This window comes from Mirounga angustirostris, unplaced genomic scaffold, assembly GCF_029215605.1.
Source record: "Mirounga angustirostris isolate CCGP_5_RB_7025 unplaced genomic scaffold, mMirAng1.0.hap1 SCAF_14, whole genome shotgun sequence".
Classification (NCBI taxonomy): domain Eukaryota; kingdom Metazoa; phylum Chordata; class Mammalia; order Carnivora; family Phocidae; genus Mirounga; species Mirounga angustirostris.
This window is the reverse complement of record NW_026991722.1, coordinates 10,502,566-10,525,661: the sequence shown is the minus strand read 5'-3', so window position 1 is coordinate 10,525,661 and position 23,096 is coordinate 10,502,566. Positions and strand designations below refer to the sequence as shown.

The window sequence follows — 23,096 nt, the reverse complement described above, 5'->3', positions numbered from 1 at the left end:
AATAAACAAATCTAGGTAAAGTTTTATGTATACATTTTAGTTGGGAGGATTTTCTTGTGAGCCAAGAAATACAGAAACTATGAAGAAATGGGAAGCTATGGTTAAATACATTTTAAAATGCTGCCCTCCACAACCCCCCCCACCAAAAAAAAAAAAAAAGTAAAAAAAGCCACAACAACAAGAAGATACCAGTGATCTGGAAAAATGTTTGCATCAGAAGATGAAATTTTAATAGCTCTAGTTTACAAATTCTGACAGTTGATATAAAAAAAACCATTTGGGGAAATAATCACAAACCTGAAATTCATGGATGAGAAAATTCAAATGATCAATGCCAGTTTTTCAACCTCGTCACTATTGATATTTTGGACTAGATAATTCTTTTTGTTTCAGGAGGCTCTCCCGTGCACTGTAGGATGCTTAGCAGCATCCCTAACTTCCAGTAACTAAATGCCAATAGCATTCCCCACACTAGTTGTGACCATCAAAATTGGCTTCAGACATTGTCAAAGGTATTAGGAGGCAAAACTGCCCACATCTGAAACATGCTGCTCTATCAGAATATTCACACACACTCTGGCTCACCAGAAGTGCAGATAATGATGACTTAGTCTGTGGGTTCTGTGTTAAATATGAAAAACAGAGACAGTGATGGTGGAGTACTGAGAAATAGCAGGGATGTAAACCTTTTCTGGAACCTAATCTGGTAGTAGACAGTAAGAGATAAGCTAGACATATCTTTGACCCCGTAATTCCTTTGGGAAACCTATGCTACCGTCCAAGTCACTAGTATATGCAGAGAGTATGTGTCCAATTTACTTATTCTAGAATTTTTTTTCATCTCAAATAACTGAAAATAACCCAAATGCATATCAAAAGGGAACTGAGAAATAAATTACAACCACACTATGAAATTGTGTGTGCTTATTAAAAATGAATGAGCTAATGTAATAAACATATGAATATGGCGAGCTTTAAAAATAGATTTTAATCTTGATCCTCAATTTGACAAAAACGCTTAACTACCGTCTCAGTTGCCTCTGCAAAATGGAAAAGATACTAGTAACCAAACTTATAAGAGCTGTTATAAAGATTAAATTAATTAAAACATATAAAGCATTTATAAGATTACTTAGGGTATACATAAGCAATAAATATTAAATATTATTATTTTATTTATCTATTAATCAGCAGTGATACACACGGCATTTTGCGAAATGATAAAAAAAGCAAGTTGCCCCATAATATATTGTGTATTTGCATATCATTATTTTAAATGTTTTTTTTAATTCAAAAAATGGTGTGGGAAGGTACATACAATTAAAGAGTGAGGAGAGGAAGGTTTCTTTGTTGTTTTAATGACTTTATAATATCCTGTTCTTATGTTATTGCAAAAGCATTATATTTGCAATTGTAATTTGTATGGGCAAATACATTAAAAAAAAAGGCTTGATTATCTCTGTTGAAAATAAGGGAAAAGATTTTCCCTCTTTCCTCTTCTTAAAGCATTTACTTTAGGAAACTTGTAATTTAAGTTCTCTCTCTATTTTTTTTAATGTATATAAACCTTTTAAAAACTGAATAAATGTCAACTTCACAACCCAGGCTTGTTCTTTCTCAAGTACTGGGAGCCAACTCTTTGAAATATAATTATCAAGGAAAATGACACTCCTTTCTCCCAGTTTCTGTTGGAGGATAGGGGCCTTGTTTCAGCAAAGGCTTTGACCAAAATTCAAAACGACTTCTTGTCATAAAAATCTGAGAAATTTAGTTTTCCTTTGGATAAAGTCAGTTAGCAAAAACAGAGTGCATTATGTGTGACACATGGTGTTAAGTCTCCCTACCTTAAGGCTAGCACTTGGTTACCATGAGAACATGATGCTTGATTTTATAATAGGGTGAAATTTCTTTCTGACTTGGAAATCTCAACAGATTCCTGTAATGCACATCAAATTCTGTTTGAATGCTTTTCAATTATAAAACTGTTTTCTCTCCATTCCACTATTATGGAGTTGTTTTTCTGGGGTGGGAGGAGCCTGTTTCTAATTGTTTTTCCAATAAATAGCAGTTGCAATTATGACAGAAATTTTAATTTCCAATTGATTAAGAATTATAATTTGCAAGGTTTATTACATACCAAAAAAATCTGGTCTTTAGTATTTATCATCTTAAGACCTATTGTAAGAATTATCATCTTGAGACTCTATTGTGTTATGCTTAGGATAAAAATAGATAAATAAAACATTAAGATATAGCTATTTCTAGAGATTTCAAGATAGAATTATTCAAAAATTAAGGCTTATGTTTTTTATGGCTTACACATATAATATATACCCACAGAACAACTTTTTGCTTAAGTAATTAAAACGGAGAAAGTATTTCACACACAAATACTTTAAAAAATAGTAAGAAATTCATTTAAAGTTTTTATATTTTTCCTGGAAAATCTGTTTAAATTTAAGTTTAAATGAAAATTGTTATGACTGTACAAAACATACATATGTTTTCACAGCTTCATTTAAAAGTAGTTAGTAGTTTTATTCACTTAGCTGGCATGCTGATAAATAGCTTGGTGCTTAATTTGGGTAAGTTTCCAGGAAAGAGACTGAATACAATGAACTTCATTTCCTGGGGAAACAAATGTTAAAATGGAACATCTCTTTCCTATAATCAGCATAACTGTTACACAAAAGTTTCAAGTTATTCACCTTGTGCGGCAAGTGTTTGTAACAATTTGGTGATTCTCAGTTTTCCACCATTCAGGTTGTTTGTTCATATTACTATTGAGACCTGTATGGTCAAAAAAAATTTTTTTTTAAGATTTATTTATTTATTTTAGAGAGAGAGAAAGAGAGAGAGAGCAGAGGGAGAGAATCTCAAGCAGACTCCCTGCAGCGCAGAGTCCGGCTTGGGGCTCCATCCCAGGACCCTGAGATCATGACCTGAGCTGAATCCAAGAATCAGACACTTAACCAAGTGAGCCACCCAGGCACCCCTCAAGCAATTATTTTTGATATTGATACCACATTAATAAGAAATTGGCACATACAAATATTTTCTCCAAAATTGTTCTAAAATGAGTTAATGATGTGAAACAAGAAAAAATCCCATGGTGATGGGTATTAAAGAGGGCGTGTATTGAATGGAGAACTGGGTGTTACACATAAACAATGAATCACGGAACACTACATCAAAAACTAATGATGTAATGTATGATGATTAACATAACATAATAAAATTAAATTAAAGAAAAAAGTGAATCCTAAAAAAAAAAAAAAGAAAGATAATGGTAATTACAGAACTCCTGGCATGGCATTTATGTTGCCATTCACTGTGATGGATGTACGTTAATCAACCTGTCGATTCCAAAATATATAACGAGTATTAAAAAAAAAAAATCCCAGAGAGAAAAAGTACATGAAAATTGGTTACTTGGTGTTAAAAAAGTTTCTTCTAACCAATTTTTCTGAAACTGAAACAAAAAATTCAAAAAATCTTCCCAATGATGAGTAAAATATACACTAACTTTGTGGCTTTCTGAAAATGTTTATCTAATTATATTTTATTTTGGAATTTCATTCCCCATACTGTAATTTTTCAGCTTTATAATAAAAATAATAGTGGGAATATCATCTCTTTTATCTAAAAGTACTATTTTTAATTCTAAGAAAACTGATTTAAAATGCCAGGAGCAGAACAGCATGAACTGTATAATTCCTGTACTTGATAACATTTCTAATCACTTATTTCTGAAACAGTGATTAACTTCTAAGTATTAAATTCTGTGTAAAATAAATATATTCAGTTTATTTTCAGTTTGCCTTTCACAGGCATTTACAAGTTTGTTTTCCTTGACTGCATTTTTAATCTTCTTTTATTTATAAATTATTATTATTATTGTCATTATTTTAAAGATTTATTTATTTATTTGAGAGAGAATGAGGGTGAGCACATGTGATCATGGGCTGGGGGGGATGGGTGGCAGAGGGAGTGAGAGAGAGAGAATCTCCAAAAGACTCCCTGTTGAATGAGGAGCCCCATGCTGGGCTGGATCCCAGGACCCTGAGATCATTACCTGAGCAGAAATCAAGAGTCAGATGTTTCACCAACTGAGCCACCCAGGCATCCCTATAAATTATTTGTTTTATTATAATACTCTATAATCCACAAAATTTTAAGTTTAAAAATTTACTAAATTGATAATCTTTGCATCAAGTGACCAACTTCAATGTTGATCTAATCACATTTTATGAAATTCTGTATCTAAAATTACATATCTATTAAACTTCTTGTTTTATTCTATTTTGTCCCTTGAATTCACTTTGAAACCTTATTTACTTGTTTTTCCTCAAAAGAATTAAAATGTTTTCAAGTCCACTAATTTGTTGTTTTTATTTTTTATTTTTTTAAGATTTATTATTTATTTCAGAAGGAGAAGGAGAGAGCATGCATGAGCAGGGGGAGGGAGAGAATTCTCAAGCTGACTTGCCTGCTGAGTGTGGAGCCTGTGGGGCTCGATCCCAGGATCCTGAGATCTTTAACTGAGCCAAAACCTGGAGCCAGATGCTCAACTGACTATGCCACCCAGGTGACCCTAATTTATTGTTTTTAAATGTTTACATGTGTTTTATTTTGCTATCTTCAAATATAAAACAATTATTATAATATAAATATATTCTGGCTTTAAAGTTTCAAGAGAAAATTTATTTTAAAAAATGTCTTTTTTAAAGATTTTTATTTATTACAGAGAGAGAGAGAGCACGTGCGTGCACACGCACATGCATGCACATATGTGTGTGTGGGGGGAGAGACAGAGGGAGAGAAACTTCAAGCCGACTCCCCACTGAGTGTGAGTCCCAGTCAGGGCTTGATCACATGACCTATGAGACCATGACCTGAGCCAAAATCACAAGCCAGATGCCTAACCGACTGAGCCACCCAGGCATCCCCCCCCCCCCCAAAAAAAAACATGCTATTAACATACTTTTGCACAATAGGACACTATTCTTCAAAATCTATTCAAAAAGGTAATCATCTCCTAAACTCCCCTTCAATGACTATAACGTCACCAGCCACACATGATTTCATCAACAAATGAACATGGACAAACAATAGCAACAGAATGCGATGAGCACACCTCAGAGCAGAGTCAGAACATGTATCAGAGGAGAATTTAGCTAATGTACTTATAGAGATCATCAGTTGTTTGGCTCTGAGGAGGTCACACAACATGAACTGATTTAAACATTACGTTTGAGTCACTAATTGAAATACCTTTGTAATTAAACTTTATTTTTAAAGAGAAAAAATAGAAAAATGAAACTTCGTTAAGATTATTGTGCATATATTTAAACCAGAAAACACCAGAAGCAAGTATCATTTCTCACATTCTCAGTAAGAAACAGTGTGGCATAGGATTAAGACAGGCTTTGGAATCAGATACAATTGTGATCAGTCCCTGGCTTCATCACTTAGGAGCTGGGCAAATAAACTGCGTAAGTGTCAAATTCATCTTCTCTGAAACAGAAATAACGTTTGCTTCAAATCTGTATGAAGAGCTATAAAAATGCTACTAACTGTAGAATTTTACACAAAGTATATAGGCATATACATACTTTCATAACCATACACATATTTATATGCAATAAAAGAAATCTATTTCATAACATGTAATTCCTGAAAACTCACCAATACTCACAACAGCTTGCAAAATATGTATTTTATAAACAAATATCTAAAAATACAAGAAGTGACAAAGCTAGAAGTTTTTTCCCCTGTGAATCACAAACGGTATCCAGTTTTTATTGTCGTTGTTGTATCTTTATTTTCCTCAATACATACACCATTATAATATCTGTGGTCCTTAGTGCAAACCTATGTAATAAGTAATACTGTAAACTACAAATTGAAACAGTTCTATCGCCTGAGTACTATATGCTCCCACACCCACTCGCATATATAAGTACGTTACAGAGAACATTTGGCGCCACTGTTCTCCTTAATAAGGTGAAATCTATAGATCAACTGGTAAGGAGCAATAGTTTAGAAAGATCTCAAGTCTCATCTGATTATTTCTGTTGTGCTGGTCACTGAATTTTTGGGCATCACCTCTGAACACAGTATGTAGTGAGATAATTAAACTGATTAAATAATATACTTTGTAGTATATATGCAAATATACATACATGTGTTGAATTAATAACTTTTTGGGACAGTAGCTATCTTGCAACCCAGAGATTTGTGTGACTGTTTTTATTTCATTTTGTGATGCTACAATTTACTTCCACTGTCTTAAAAAAGGGCGGGGTCAACACAAAAATACTTCAAACAATGTCTCTTTAAAGATCTTCATGACAACTTTTTGATAAAAGTAATTATGGAATTAATGGGATTCAGGTATAATTGGCTTATCTTACAAACTTTTCATACCAATCACTCATTCATCCTTTTTTTCCTATTCATTCATAAAATATTAGAATGGTTTTTGTCTCAGAATACACATAATACATTTTCAAGATTCTGCTTTCTAATAACTCATATTGCAGCCTAATTTAACAAAAAGTAAATGATATATTCTTACAAAAATTCCACCTTTTATATAAAGTAAGCTTACAGTTTATATACATTTATTAAAACATGCTCTTGTAATAGCTAAAACAACATTTTATAGAGAAATACATTTTTCAAAGATACCCAACCTTCCCTTGAACTGATTTGAATGCCTTTTCTCAACAGTTTTGTAAATAGTGATATTATAAATAATTTGTTCTCAGAAAACCCAATGAATAAAAGCTTCTTGCTTTTAGAATAAGCATCTTTGTGTTTTGTGACACCAAGAGCCTTGGCATTTCTTCTGTTGCAGCAGACATTTGCACCTCAGTCTTTGTTGTTAAGTTAAATGGAAAATTCAAAACCCAGACTCAGTCCTCCTGTAGTGTTTCCACAGAGCTATTCAATGCATGACAAAAAAAATATGCAAGAGATGCTTTCCACTCCACCATATCCCCAGCCACTGCTCAATATGTAAGGAATAAGATATATGTTTAAAGGTTTAAAAAAAAAAGCCAGAAAAGTAAACAAGATTATTAAAATTTACGCAAAATCAGTTATAAAGGATGCATTCTAGAACATTTCATATTCACAAATTTAATTATTTACCCAACTACAATAAACTCATCAATTAAATAAAGGGGATGATCTTGATAATCTTTTATATTGTGTTATATCTATTCCTTTGAGCTTAAATTTGTTAATATGGTTGACTTAATACCAAATTAATTGATAATTTTGAAGACACTATCCAAGTAGTAAATTAGGATGATTTTATCTACTTTTTACACCCTGAAAATGGAATCATTTGCTTATCTCTGAGCCGAAGGCAGACACTTAACGACTGAGCCACCCAGGCACCCCTCGTCTGCCTATCTCTGGAAACAAAAACCAAAAACCAAAAAAATAAAAAACAAAAATAAAAACACACAACAACAGTAACTGGTCCCCACTGATTACTGAAGATGTGACTATTAGCACAGCTTCCACTGTATGCTTAATTTGAAAATGTCTGACTGTTTGTAATGCACCAGTGAATGTTTGTCGTTTGAACCCTTCATATTCTTTCCCATAGCTTCATTGAAACATGATTATTTTTAAATGCTTAAAGTTTTAAAAGGTTGTGTTGAAGTGTTACCCTGGGGGCGCCTGGGTGGCTCAGTTGGTTAAGCGACTGCCTCCGGCTGGGGTCATGATCCTGGAGTCCCGCATCGAGTCCGGCATCGGGCTCCCTGCTCGGCAGGGAGTCTGTTTCTCCCTCTGGCCCTCCTCCCTCTCATGCTCTCTGTCTCTCATTCTCTCTCTCTCAAATAAATAAATAAAAAATCTTTAAAAAAAAAAAAAAGAAGTGTTACCCTGTCCCTAATGTCCAAGAGTATAGCTAACATTTTGTTCCAGAAATAGAACAAGGCACAGGCATTCTGTGTTTTATTTCTAGAATAGTCCCCTTGTGAACTAATACAGTCAGTCTAAACTGATTATGGTTAAAGGGTATGATATTACTAGTCAATTTTAAATTACTTTAAATTTAAAATTTTAATTCTCACTCATTAGGTTTACTACTCCTTAGATAGTAGTAAAAGAATGTATAACATTAATTAAACATTTCTCTAAATTAAAAAATTTTCTCTAAGGGAAAGATTCCTATGAAATAAGTATTATAACTTCTTTCCATCTATATGTATTTTTTTAAGGGTCGATTTTTTGGGGGGGATACTGTATATAAGACTCTTTTTTCATTAAACTCATAACTTAAAAGAGAACCCATAGAAAATATATATTAAATATATCTCAGTTAAAAAATCTTTCAAAATTTATATTCAGTTTGTCATAATAAAAAATCTTAAAGTATTTAGTGGTAAGTATATAAATAAACTATAATAGGAATGAACAGACATTGGTAATCTAAAGTAATAAAATAAAATACACATATATGAATTGACGTATATATAATTTAACTCCAATTCCAACGAATTTTAAGCTAGCTTCTGTCCCTACATTTGGAGATTATTGAATGGTTTAAATATATGCTTTATCAATGTGTGATCCTAAATGAGTACTTACATTTCTCTGTGGCTATAATACTTAGGTTGTACCAAGCACTAATCTCTCGATCAAGAGGGTTAGTTGCGATGATTGTGCCGTTGGTATCAATACTGAACATTTTGCTTCTGGTCATAGAATACCTGCACCAAAAAAAAAAAAAAAAAAAGTATTCCTTAATTTTATTATTTTGTCTGTGTAATTGTGACACATAAAACCTTTTTGAGGCAATTAGACAAATTAAATGCATGCTCAATATAAGCAAATGTAATGCTGAACAATTTTTAGAAAGGTGCATGCATATATTTAAGATTCAACTCAGTGAGGGTTAAAAAGAAAAAAATTACGCTAAAATGGTCTCAGATTTAAACTGATGTATGCTAAATCTAAACGCATGTAATTCATTCTCAATCCCAAAAGAAAATTTTAATAAGTGAATGATTTAGCTAAAAAGAAATGGTAAAATGTCGTTTGCAAAATTAAGAGAAGTATAAATAAATAGCGGTAAAAATTACTGCTTGTTAACCTTTTTTTTACCTTTGAAGTGACACAAAGCATATCCTCACCCTAAACTGCTAAGTCTCTTTCCTACACCATATGGATGCTTGCTAAATGTGTACATTATATTATAATTACCTGATTGCGGACATATGAGAAATGTTTGGGTTTGTTTGTTTAAAGAAAACGCTTGGATAATATTTAATAAAAATGAGATGTGTGTGTGTGTGTGTGTGTAGATCCCCCAAAAGTAATGATAGTAGATGGAATATGCTGTTAGAATGTGCATGGAAAGAAGCCAGATAATAAAATTCCCTCATGCAAAAGCCTGAAAAATGATCTCAAACTCCACAATGAAAGGAGCCTTTGAAGTACTCAGCATGTCTTATCTGCTTGCAAATGATTAATAATAAAAATTAAAGAAGAGTAATAACTTGGGTTCAATGATGACTTCTCATTGCACGTATATTCCTGAAGACTTTGATGAGACATCAATGAGGTTTGCCATAATTATGTGGCAGGAGATGAGAATATTTTAATCTTGAATTGACAGGTCTCTAAAAATACCACACTGATTTGTAGACTGGTGTTCAGGGGAGAATTAAAATAGAAATTACAGAGAATTAAGCTTCAGAGGAATTTGGTTTTAACTCCACCCCATTTTAAAACTTTATAAGCAGTTTACTGACATATCCACAAATGGTCACATTTCCTAAGAGATTTGTTGACAAAGAGCAACAGTAGTTTAACAGTTAATATTTTGTATTAAACATCTAGAATATCCTGTTTCTATAATAAGCCATTCCAAATAAAACCAATCAAATGTTTGACATAATTTTCAAATAAAAGTTTTTAAAAATCATGACCTTGTGTCATCAGTAACTAGGAAAGATGTGTGCTATACATTTTAGAAAGAGCTTGAGCTAAAAAGCTTAAAATGTGAAGTTTTGATGTTTGGTTCATTTTGGAATTCCTTTTTATGGAACTCTTCATTCCTACAAAAATGCTGAATGAATACCATGTGACTGTGCGCTGTTTTCCCATTGCCAACAGCTCTTGCCTGAATGATAAACAAATGGTTCTTCCATGCCTGCTGTGCCTCTGTCTGTGCCTCTGGTTCTTAATCCTCACATGCCTCTACAAAAGTACTGTTCCCACTTTACAGACAAAGCAACTGAGACACATAAGACCCAACCCCTATATACAAAAGCTGGACTTTTCCAAGTAGGCTGCAGATCCACTGGGTGTTTCAAGGATTTTTAAGGGCTTCCAATAGAATACAGATGAAAGATGTTTAAAGACAGCCTCTTCCACAGGAGAACACTCCTGACATTCCCGAATACCCACAAAGCTCTTCCCGTTTCTCACACACATGACTACTCAGGTTATTTGTCTTTTTATGTGAATGTTGGTATGTTCCTTGAAGGAATTTCAAGGAATTGGTCTGAATTCATGGGCTTCGAGTCATTCATAGCATTTCCCTATAATATTGTTTAATGTCTATGGGATCAAAAGTTGTGTTCACTTTTTTCATTTTTGGTAATGTTAATTTTTGTCCATTCTTCCCCCCCCCCCCCGCTTGGTTGTCTTGCTGAAGACTGATCAATTTCAGGTCTAATTATTGCATTCTTTCTTCATACCTGCACCTCATTTTTCTTAAACATTTACCACAAAACTTATAATTCATTTCAAGGCATATTTTCTCATGCTTTTCTGCACTTAACAATGACAACAATGGCAAGAACAATTTGTTAAGCCAGTTTATCTCACCCAAGACTTGCTGAAACAGAGTGGGAATCTCCATACTTCGGAGAAATACCAGGTAATTCTTACATGGAAGGAAAAACTAAATAATATGAGTTATTTGAATTGTATATAATGTAATTTGTTTACTATGTGCTGATTTCTTTCCCCCAAGCAGAGAATACCCCTGAGAGTAAAATAGAATACCTTTAATTTCCTTTGGTTTCCATATTTCTTGCCATGTAGTGAGTATTAAGGAAGATATATCACATTAAAACTCAAATTGAAATCATTTAGCATTTGATTTCAAATATGTTTTGGATCTTTTGCTCCAAACAAACAAACAAAAAAATGGAGGGGGTGTACCTACTGAAATGTGTTCAAGGGGCTATTTTCATCCTAATAAACATGAAAAGCAGTCTTATTTAAAAGGCACCTCTAAATGAAACAATGTCCATAAAGACATTTTAAAAAGTATTCTTTTGTTAGGTACTAACAAAAAATTTTAAGGAATTAATTTCAGTATAAGGTAAAAAATATTAGCTAAAATATTCTTGGTAGAAAATAAAGTAACCACCAATAGTGATGCTGTAAAACACATAACCCCTGCTAATATTTGGGTGTGGTTCACTTATTTGACTCAAAGATAGGTAATATTTTTACTGGTAGTAAATATACAACTCTAGTGATTCTGTATTATTTTCAAATCATGCCATGTTTTTAGCTATGTTCATAAGCATCATTGTCAAGCATTTATCATCTATTGTCTTAATTACACTATGATTAGATATTTAAATTGTTTCTAACACTTTATTATTATAAATAATAATATAATAAACATCTTAATCCTTAAAGCATTTTTTTAGAATTATGTATTCTTTAGTATTCTCAGAAGAACAATACATAGGTGAATAGATATACCAATTTAAAAAATCTAAAGAATTCATTTACTGGGTTATAATTATAATTTTATATATATACATATATATATGTATATATATATACCACACATATGCTTACATTAATTATTAAAAGTACTATTACTAAATAAGAACTATATCTACATATCAGAAGTCAGTGTTTTATGATTAGGAATTACACTGGAAAAATGGGATCATTCCTCTGTCTCAAAAATTTAAAGAAGCTTCTTTGTATCATAGCCCCTACAAAGTGCAAAGCAGTAGCCAGCATCTTTTTTTTTTAAAGATTTTTATTTATTTATTTGACAGAGAGAGACACAGCGAGAGAGGGAACACAAACAGGAGGAGTGGGAGAGGGAGAAGCAGACCTCCCGCTGAGGAGGGAGCCTGATGTGGGGCTTGATCCCAGGACCCTGGGATCATGACCTGAGCCAAAGGCAGACGCTTAATGACTAAGCCACCCAGGAGCCCAAGTAGCCAGCATCTTAATAAATACATGGAAGTTTGTAAAATTCTCAGAACTGTGAAGTGTGGAGAGCAGATGAGTAGGGAAGGTGGTGGAAGGAAACGTAGCAGGTTTTTATGCCTAACCAGGTCTACAGTCAAATACTGAAAAAAAATGAAAATATAGTATCTGAAAATAACAGACTAGATTAATAGATGATAAGCATTGTTTAATTGCAATACAGAAACTATTTCTAACCGATTGAATTTATTTCATTTTTACTACTTTAAGTGGTATCTTGGGAAAGCTTTCTCAATTTTTGAATATTAAGCAGGATTTAAATGGAGTGCATTTTGGTCAGCTTTGCTTCTGACTCGGCATAATCAACTGTTTCTTTTCCCTCACTACTTACCCCAAATGAGTAGAGTTGATTTCATTGAATTTTGGTCGGTGATTGCCTATTTCTTTTACGACTGCAATTGCTTATTTCACTACAACTTTATCAATAGTGAGCTCCCTGTTTTAACTGGTTTAAATTGTTGCAAACTTAATAAGTACCATATAGAGAAATGCAGATTTATCTTTTACATTTCTATGAAATTTTATTTTCAGCCTAATTTGTATTCACTCATTTGTTAATACGAAGCTGGCCTCCCAAACATACCTGATAGGAGATTTCCTCTGATCTGGATCTATGGCGGAGACCATGCCTACAAATGATCCACGTGGGCTTTCTTCAAAGATTTCAAATAGGTAATACGGGAGGAGGAACACAGGAGGTTCATCTTCATCTTCCACCTGGACCCTAATGAGAGTGGTTGAAGCTTCAACATGGTATTCCACGAGCTTCTCATCAACATGGCGGTTTTTAACATTTGCTCTAATACGATATTGGTTTTGGTGCTCAAAATCCACTTTCTACAAAGAAATACAGTGTACAGAAGAAGAAATGGCTTCAGTAACCCAAGGCACTATTTAGAAAAAAGGTTGGGTTATTAAGTCTCAGTTGCTTTTTAGTCAGATTTCGCTTCTTATGTACTTGGTTTGATCCCTCTAATATTATCATTAAGCAGCTACATTGCAAATCCCTGTGTTTTGTTATTTATGTCTGTTATAAAATGTTTTAGAATAGTAACTATATATTTTTAGGATTAAAATTATACTTGTTTGGGCATAAATATCCTATGGAATTGAGAATTAATTTTTTTATTTAATATCTTTCCAAAACGTTTGTCCTCTAAAAATCTTTAAAAGCATAATAAAAAACTGTTCTACAATAATTTGAGACTTTGTAATAACTCTGTCTCATCTCTAAGTTCCTTTGCTCCCTAAATCATAAATCACAGGTTCTCATTTCAATTACTTAATGAAGCAATAACTAACTGGCTACACAAAATAATTATATGTATTTCTGATTTGATTTTGTATTCTTCTGCAAAGTAAATATTGAAAATATATCTACCTTTTTTAATATAACTATTCCTTCTTGTGTCTCATTATTAGTAATTATGTCAAATGTTTGTGAATCATCTTCAATGCTGTAATCCATTTCCGCATTCTCTCCAATATCATTATCATATGCCATGATTTTTCCTATTGAAGTCCCAGCGGGTGCAGATTCAGAAACAGTCAAGCGGTATAAACCTTTAAAAACAAAATTCAAGATATTTCACACAAATAATAAACATAAGAAATTTCCAATTTTAGCACCCCATTTTTGTGGACTATGGGAAAACCCATACTCTCACTTTCTACCAGTTACTTATTCTAAATCAGTATCTATCTATCATCTATCTATCTATTTATCTATCTGTCTATCTCTTCTTCTTTATTTTTGTGATCTGTATTTTGTATTTCCCTAACATCCTAGTTGAGCATCTATTAATGTCTCTCAAATATAACTTAGGGAGTCTTAGCACCAGTACATATAATTTCCAAATTTCTATTCATATGTATACTTTGTTGATATTTTTGGATTTTTTTATTATATCATTCAACCATCCCAATTAAACTTGATAAAAATAGTTTTCAATTTCACTTAAGCATTCTCTGATATCTAGAGTTACTCGTAAATGTAAGTGTGGATTAGAGATGGGAGAGAATAAAGCAAACAAGTAGCTCTAAGGGTAATAGTTTGATTTTTAGATTCTGAGCCTGAGTGCGTTGACCATTGTGGAAATGAGGGGGGAAAAAAAAAAAAGTGGATCCACAGGAGTTAGTGAGTGGATGAAGTAGGAAAACCATGAGCTTCTCAGATGACCCCATTGTTGCGGTCACGTGAAAACAATGGCAGTTATATTTGAAATACATAGATGTAAGTAAAAATAATCAAGCTTTGTTTCCTTTATTTTTCAGAAGTAACTTGCATAAAACTGATAAAGAGTTAGCTATTTGTAAATTATTATTTGTGGTTTATGTTAAAATGTAGGAAATAATCATATATATCAATATTCTAAAGAATGAAACTTGGGGGCCTGGATGGCTCATTTAGTTAAGCATTTGAATTCGGCTCAGGTCCTGATCTTAGGGTACTGGGATTGAGCCCCACCTAGAGTCCCATGTCCGGCTCCCTGCTCAGCGAGGAGCCTGCTTCTCCCTCTGCCTCTGCCCCTCCCCACGCTCATGGTCTCTCTCTCTCTCTCTCAGATAAATTAAATCTTTAAAAGAAAAAGTGAAACTTTGTAGAATTTAGAAAAGAAGCACATAATAAAATTTTTCCTTAAAGAGATTACTGATAGAATATGGCAAGTCACTTCACAGATTGCTTTGTGAGATGTCCTCTCCTTTTTAACATGGGAGAAATGTTACTTAAAAATTGACAATACTTTTACTATTTTCAGGAAGTAATAGCTTAACTCGGCTGCAAAGTGGTTTTTGTTGTTGTTGTTTTGTTTTTTCATTGTGGGAAAATGCATACTTGAGAAAACAGAATTTCAGGAAGTGGGAAGAGCAAGCCAAAAGGCCACAAAACCAGTGGCTGAAGTTTTCCAGTGACAGAGAGTAGGTCAATTGCCTGGTGTTGGTTTGTCCATGAACAAGGAGTATAATGCTAGTACATGATCTCCTAGAGGTAATGGAACAGGACTGGATGATGGCAAATTATTTAGGACAATGGAGGTTATATTAAGGCCTGTGACTTTTTCTCTGAGTGACATGGTAAGACATTTAAGTGATATGATCTGACCTGCATTACAACAAGATCACTGAAGTTGTGTCGGAAGTCGGTCAGAGGAGAACAAAAGCAGAGAGATTAGATGGGAGCCTATGGTAATAATGGAGACAAATTAAGAGGGTAGCATGATCCAAGGTTGCAAATAAAATTGGTGAGAAATGTTCAGATTATGGATATTTTTAAAAGGTAGAGCCAACAGTATCTGCAGAGGACTGAATTTTGGATATGAGAGAAAGAACAGAGGGGAAGCTGACTTCAAAATCCTTAAACAAAGTAAGTTTCTATTATCAGGAGAGATTGTGTGTGTGTGTGTGTGTGTGTGTGTACTCACAGAATACTGAAAATCAGGGACTAGCAGGAATTGTGCAGAATTGATCATCGATTCAGTCTGAGTTAGAAATTAGAATTGAGGGCGCCTGGGTGGCTCAGTTGGTTAAGCGACTGCCTTCGGCTCAGGTCATGATCCTGGAGTCCCAGGATCGAGTCCCGCATCGGGCTCCCTGCTTGGCAGGGAGCCTGCTTCTGCCTCTGACCCTCCCCCCTCTCATGTGCTCTCTCTCTCTCATTCTCTCTGTCTCAAATAAATAAATAAAATCTTAAAAAAAAAAAAAAAGGAAAAAAAAAGAAATTAGAATTGACCTAGATTTGACCCAGTGTAATCCAAGTTGAATTGTTTGAATTGAACTGAATTTGAATTGAATGGGTGAGATTTTGCCCTGAGCAATGTGAAGACTGGATTTGGTAGTCTTTGAAATGGGAAAAGCTGTAAAAAGAAGAGGTTTGGAGGAGGAGGCAGGCATGATCAAGAACTCAAATATATGTCAAGTTTAAATGTATATAACATATAAATGAAGATATTGAGTAGACAGTTGGATATCCACATGGGGGGGTTCATTGGAGAGGCTCATACTGGGGATATATATCTGGGAGTTGTCAGCATAGAGGTGGCATTTAAAGTCTTGAGGCCAGATGAGAACATCAAGGAGTGAATGCAAAAGGAAGAGAAATGAGGTCCTAAGGCTTGATAGCAGAAATACACTAAAATTTACAGTATGTAGAGGTGAAGACAAAGGAAGACTATTAAAAAGTGACCAGTGAGATAGACAATAAAGTACATGAGAATGGAGTAATCCTGTCAAACCCTGCTGAAAAATCACACTATATTAGGACTGAGATTTAGTTGCACATAGATTGATAGAATTGACCAGATCAGTTTGGTCAAGTAGCATGGATGAAACTGAACTGGAGTGGGGTCCAAAGAGTTTAAAAGACAGTAAATAGGTTGATGAGTTTGACACTTTAAAAATTCTTTTCTCTAAAAGAAAAGAAAATGAAGCATGGTTAGCTAGACATGGTAGTGGAGTCAATAATGTATTTATTTTATTCTGTTTTTAAGATGAAAACAACAACCACATGTTTTGAATGTTAATAGTCATTAACAAGCAGTGTGGATACCCTTGATTGAGAGGTGAGGGGAGGTTGTACATATCAGAGGAGATATGTATTAAATATTTAAAATGAGAGGAGGATAACGGGATTACAATAAGGGAAAGCAGTTTGAACAAGAGTAAGGAGGTCAGCATGCTTCTGTTCTGGAAGAATAGTCAATATACATATTTTCACATAATTATGCTGTGGGATGGAAATAGAGAAAACTATTTTAAAGAGTGAGGTAACTTTATGGAGCTAGAATCATGTTCACCCACACTCAAATTTGAAAGTAGTAATGCTATCATCTTACATGAGGGGTCTGGGTAGCTATAAGAATTTTAGAAAGTATTTTAAATATTCTAACTTATTCAGATATGTATCAATACATACATATATATACATTGTTATTTATAATTATAGATTGTTTATCAATGTTCATAGACACATAGTTATATATTATATGGACACATTGTTATATAATTATATATGCACACTGAAGTATATATATATATATACATATATATATAAAATGTTGAAGTTGAGAAAAATGAAAAGAAATAAGGATGGGAGCAGAGCTTCAAGGACATTCTTGTCTCAACAAACATTCCTTGTGGGTACTGCCTTCGTGAGTCCTCAACTTATTATTCACCTTCATCTGAATAAAACATAGACTAGATTTATTCAATATATTCACCTGCTACTTTTCTACATTTAGTATCTGGCAGTCATTTTATGAAGTCCTGGGTATTTCAGATTTAATTACACATCACCTTCTTGTCGTTAGGACACACACTTTGTAGAGATAATACATTTTATAACATGAAGATGAAGGTCACAGACTGCTGCCTTGTTGCCTAAATTCCATCCAAAGAGGAGCTGTTTCATTTACTCATAAAGAAATGAGGACATGTGGCTTAAATTGTACAAGCTGCAATGATGTAGGATGAGTAAGTTTAAAAATCCCGTGTACAGCTTAGTGACTACAGTTAATAATACTATATTGTATAATGGGAATTTACTGAGAGAACATCTCAGGTGCTCTCACCACACACACATACCCACACAAGGTAACAATGTGAGGAGATGGATATGTTAGTTAGTTTGACTGTAGTAATGATTCTGCTATGTATATGATATCAAAACATCATGTTGTATACCTTAAATATATACCATTTTTACTTTTTAAAAAATGGCCACATTAACCTGAAAAATTTAAAATTTGACAATAGCACAGAAATAAACAGCCAGATTTCTAATATTTCTTGAAAAGTCAGAAGATCTGATAACTCTGGGCCTGCCACAGATTAGCAGAACTGAATCCCATCTGCATCATTTAGGGGTGTGTGTGTGTGTGTGTGTGTGTGTGTGTGTGAAAGAGAGAGAGAGAGAGATCTACTTTTCTCTTTGATACATGCTTATATATTCCTCCTATCATGATAATTGCTCATGATTTCTAAAATTGCTTGTAAATGTATTTCCGTAGCTAAGACAGAATCCTCAGAGGGGGGAGGGGAATCCTAAGGAAAAAAATAATTTCTCCTAAGAATTTCACAAGAAATTCCTTCTGAAGCACACGAAGTGATTTAACTTGCATTTACAACTCAAATTATCAGAGCAGTTGGGGCCTATTCATGCTACAAAAGTAAAAGATACCCACACATATAAGGCCAGTTAATTTATGATAAAGGAGCCAAAAATATGCAATAGGAAAATGTCAGTTTCTTTTTTTTATAAAGATTTTATTTATTTATTTGACAGAGAGAGACAGCGAGAGAGGGAATACAGGGGGAGTGGGAGAGGGAGAAGCAGGCTTCCCACTGAGCAGGGAGCCCGATGTGGGGCTTGATCCCAGGACCCTGGGACCATGACCTGAGCTGAAGGCAGACGCTTAACGACTGAGCCACCCAGGTGCCCCAAAATGTCAGTTTCTTTAATAAATGGTGTTGAAAAAATTGGACAACCAAATGCAAAAGAATGCAACAGAGCCATTGTCTTAACCATATACAAAAATTAACTCAAAATGGATTAAAGACTTGAACTAAGACCTGAAACCAACTCTTAGAAGAAAACACAGGCAGTTAGCTCCTTCACCTAGATGTTGGTGATTTTTTTTTTTTTAATCTGACACCAAAAACAAAAGCAACAAAAGAAAAAATGAGTGGACCATATCAAACTAAAAAGCTTCTTCACAGCAAAGGAAACTATCAAAAAAATGAAAAGACAACTTACTGAATGGGAGGAAATATTTGCTAATCATATATCTGATAAGGGACTAATAGCCAAAATATATAGGAACTCATAGAACTCAGTATCAAATAATAATAATAATGGGCAGAAGATCTGAATAGACATTTTTCCAAAGAAGGCATACAGACGGCTAACAGGTACATGAGACAATGCTCTGTATCATTAATCATCAGGGAAATGCGAATCAAAACCACAATGAAATATTACCTCACACCTGTTGGAATGGCTATTATTCAAATACCAGAAATAACAAGTGTTGGTGAGGACGTGTAGAAAAGGGAACCCTTGTGCACTGTTAGTGGGAATGTAAATTGGGGCAGCCACTATGGAGAGCAGTATGGTGGTTTTTTGAAAAATTAAATGTAGAACTACCTTAGGATCCAGCAATTGCACTTCTGGGTATCCATCCAAAGAAAATGAAAACACCTATTAGAAAAGATATCTGCACTCCCATGTTCATTGCATTATTATTCACAATAGCCAAAATATGGAAACAACCTGACTGTCCATCAGTGGATGAATGGATAAAGAAGTTAAGATACACACACACACACAAATATTACTTGGCCATAAAAAAGAATGAAATCTTGTCATTTGCAAGAACATGGATAGACCTCAAGGGCACTAGGCGAAGTGAAATAAGTCAAAAAAGACAAAGACCATATGATCTCTCTTATATGTGAAATATTATATATATTTTTTATATATATAAATCATAGGTGAATACAGAAATAGGTGAATTGTGTTTGTTTCTGTTTTTAGTTTTAATATATTGGATAAAAATAAAATTAAAATTAAAAAATAAAATATTATCATTTCAAATCATTACTGTGGTAGGTAGAAAAATGAATCTCCCAAAATATATGTGTTCTAATCCTCCAGAACTTATGAACATATTACACAAATTAAGGAATTAAGGTTGCAGGTGGAATTCATATTGCTAATTAGCTGATCTTGAGAGGCGGAGATTGTCTTGGTTCACCCAAGTGGGCCTGGTCTAATCACATCGGTCCTTAAAAGTGAGGAAGAGGCAAAAGTGTGGGTCACAGAGATGACTGTGTGTAGGATCTGACCCCTTTTGCTATGTTTCAGGTGCTTGAGTTATATCCAAGAATCAGAAAGGTGCCTTAAGGAGCTAATGGTGTCCTTCAACTGACAGCCATCAAGGAAACAGAGACCTTAATCCTACAAACATAAAGAACTGAATTTTGCCAACAACCAAATCCAAAGAAATGGATTCTCCCCTGGATCCTTGGGAAGGGAACACAGCCCTGCGGACACCTTGAACTTAGTCTGGTGACACCTGTAACAGATTTCGTTAAGATAATAATTTGTTTAAGACATGAAGTTTGTGGAAATTATTACAGAAGCAATTAAAAGAAAACACATTACTCTTTCATTTGTATTTGACTTTTCACGCTAATAAAAATTATCTCGCAGAATAATTAAAAATTATTTTATATAATTCTACTGCTGTTGCAGTGCTTTAGATGTAAACGCTAACACCTGCTTATATTTGACATACGTATAATTATGTTATAATTAAAATTCAACATTTTTTCTACTTACGTTCCTTAAATATAGGTTTATTGTCGTTCACATCAGAAAGTTTAATTAATACACTTGTTGTTCCAGACAGTGCCCCAGGCAGACCAATCATATCTTTGGCTTGAATAATTACCCAATACTCATCTTGCAGTTCTCTATCCATTTTAGAAGATATTCTTATGACTCCTTTAAAAATGTAATAAAACTTCAATTATTATTTCATTATTAACCACGGTATCCTCCTAGTTAATTTCTTAAGAATTCAATCATATAATCATTCTTTTGCCACATTTTAAACCACTACAATGTGCTAGACACTACCTTGAAGAAAAAAAAAATAATAATAATAAACACCAACTCTGCCTGGAGTTTAGAATAGTCACCAAATACTAAGAACACTAGTAGACCCTTAACAAAATAACTATGTTAATAAAATCTGCAGGTAGAAAACAGGGATATCTTATTTTTACCTCAAATTATTTTCTGCTGTCTTCTCTAACATAGTATTAGTGTGTTACAATTAACTTTTCCCTTAAATTTGAAGGAAGTTAATTATGAATAAATGTATAAATTACAACAACAAATTTATGGAAAAAATATTGTGCACCTGTGATGTTAAAGTCTATTTCAAGTCATAATTTGTGAAGAAAGGTTTGTTTTTGACCAACAGTTATTCATAATCTACAATAGAGATAAATATACACTCAGATTTTCAAACTCATGATGGACCATAATAAATGTAATAAATATCAACTTTCTATAAAATTATTTAGGGAAAAAGTAGTTATCACTGAAAAAAAGAAAACTAGGAAAAATTTCAGGTGGTGCATAGGACAAGGGGATGCTGGCCTAAAGATTTTGGGAACACTAACACAAAGAAAGAGAATGTCCAGTCCTCAGATATGTCTGGGGAAAAGTGTACATTAAAAAATTGTGAGACCTGTAAAAACAAAAAAGGATAAATTGGACCATATTGTGACAGCATTTTAATTGTGGACTAAAGTGTTTTACAAGTATAATCTTTTATATGAATCACTATAGAAAACAGTGAATGTATTAAACAGACACTGCAAGTATCTCCCTATGTTTGATTCTGGAGAGAATTGGGTATGAAGGTGTATCTCATGTGGTTTTAGTTTGCATTTCCATGATGACTACTGAGGTTAATCATTTTTAATATGCTTGCAGGCTTTTTGTATATCAAATTTTAGTCAATTGTTTTAAATGTCTTTCAGCATATTTTTAAATTGGGTTTTCTTTTTCCTATTGATTTGTTGTAATCTTTACATATGTTTTATACCTTACACACAAATGATTTGTGGTATAGATTTGGAAAACTCAATTTCTGAAAGTTAGAAAAATCAGCTAAAAGCCTAAAAAGAATTAAATGTTTAAAAGTACAACCAATTTATTTATTGAAACATCAGGTCTACTGTATAACATGTTTATAAGCAGAAGATTTTTGCTCTGACATTTGCCTACTTTGAATCCTGTTGAATTGCACTTTATTTCATTCAGAAATACCTGTTGTTGGCTCAATGGAGAAATATGGTTGGCCTTGTAGTAAACTGTACAGGAGACGAGCATTATTGCCACTTGAAGGATCATCAGCATCATTTGCTGTCACTTGGATGACTAATGTTCCTGAAGAAAATATAAATAGTAACAAGAAATTAAGACTGTGGTATTATTGAACAATGTGGTATTATTGAACAATGCATTCAGTTCTATACAACATTATTTCTTTAGCAAGCAAGATGATGATATACAATGAAAGATGAGCCCTCCTTATTCAGAATTATAAAACTAATATCATTCTGTATAAAAAAGAGAATATAGCCTCATGCAACATAGCCCTAACTCCTATATGCAATGTAGAATTTTAAAATGTAGATCTGTGCCATAATGAACTATAACTCTTAAACGATCCATTACAAGATCCACTCAGGATCTTTCAAAGGTGTATTATTAGTGGAAGAATGAAAAGGGAATTGGAAGCAGTTTACTTTAAAAATCATATTGTGACCTGTAACTCAAAAAAGTCACAGAATATTGATAAAATATTAATAAAAATTATTGAAATGTGCTTGAGTTAGTATCAAGTTGAGGACGTGCATAATTATCTTCCCTGTTTAATTCCCTTCTATAAAATACTTACTTACTTTGAAGAACTCTTTTTTTTTTAAAGTACAAAGCAAAATCTACCAGATATTGATAGTGTTCTCATTGAAATTCAGTAACAATCAATAAAACACAATGTAAGTATTTGTACATTTAAACTCCATTCTTAAATCAAACATATTTCTTTAAAAATATTGAGCTTTTTAATCATCTTTATGTAAATATAGAATAGCATTATGGGCCTTGTTGGAAATCTGCATTTATTGAAATATTATGTTCTGTGTCAATAAGATGGCAACATGAACAACACAGAATCAAATAGCTTATGTGATTTCACTTATCACAAGATATCACTTATATGTGGAATCTAGAAAAGCTG

General features: G+C 33.3%; 1 protein-coding gene across 3 annotated transcripts in view; it reads right to left on the bottom strand.

The window, feature by feature from the left end:
* The window catches only part of CDH19 (cadherin 19), a 241,456-nt gene that overhangs the window by 41,555 nt on the left and 176,805 nt on the right, over positions 1 to 23,096 (bottom strand). For all 3 annotated transcript variants that reach the window (XM_064578755.1, XM_045886578.3, XM_045886581.3), the window contains 5 exons: positions 22,121 to 22,240; positions 20,618 to 20,782; positions 13,661 to 13,842; positions 12,863 to 13,116; positions 8,614 to 8,735 (listed from right to left, as the gene is read on the bottom strand). In XM_064578755.1, coding sequence (XP_064434825.1) covers positions 8,614 to 8,735; positions 12,863 to 13,116; positions 13,661 to 13,842; positions 20,618 to 20,782; positions 22,121 to 22,240 — 843 coding nt within the window. The remainder of the gene's footprint in view (positions 1 to 8,613; positions 8,736 to 12,862; positions 13,117 to 13,660; positions 13,843 to 20,617; positions 20,783 to 22,120; positions 22,241 to 23,096) is intronic.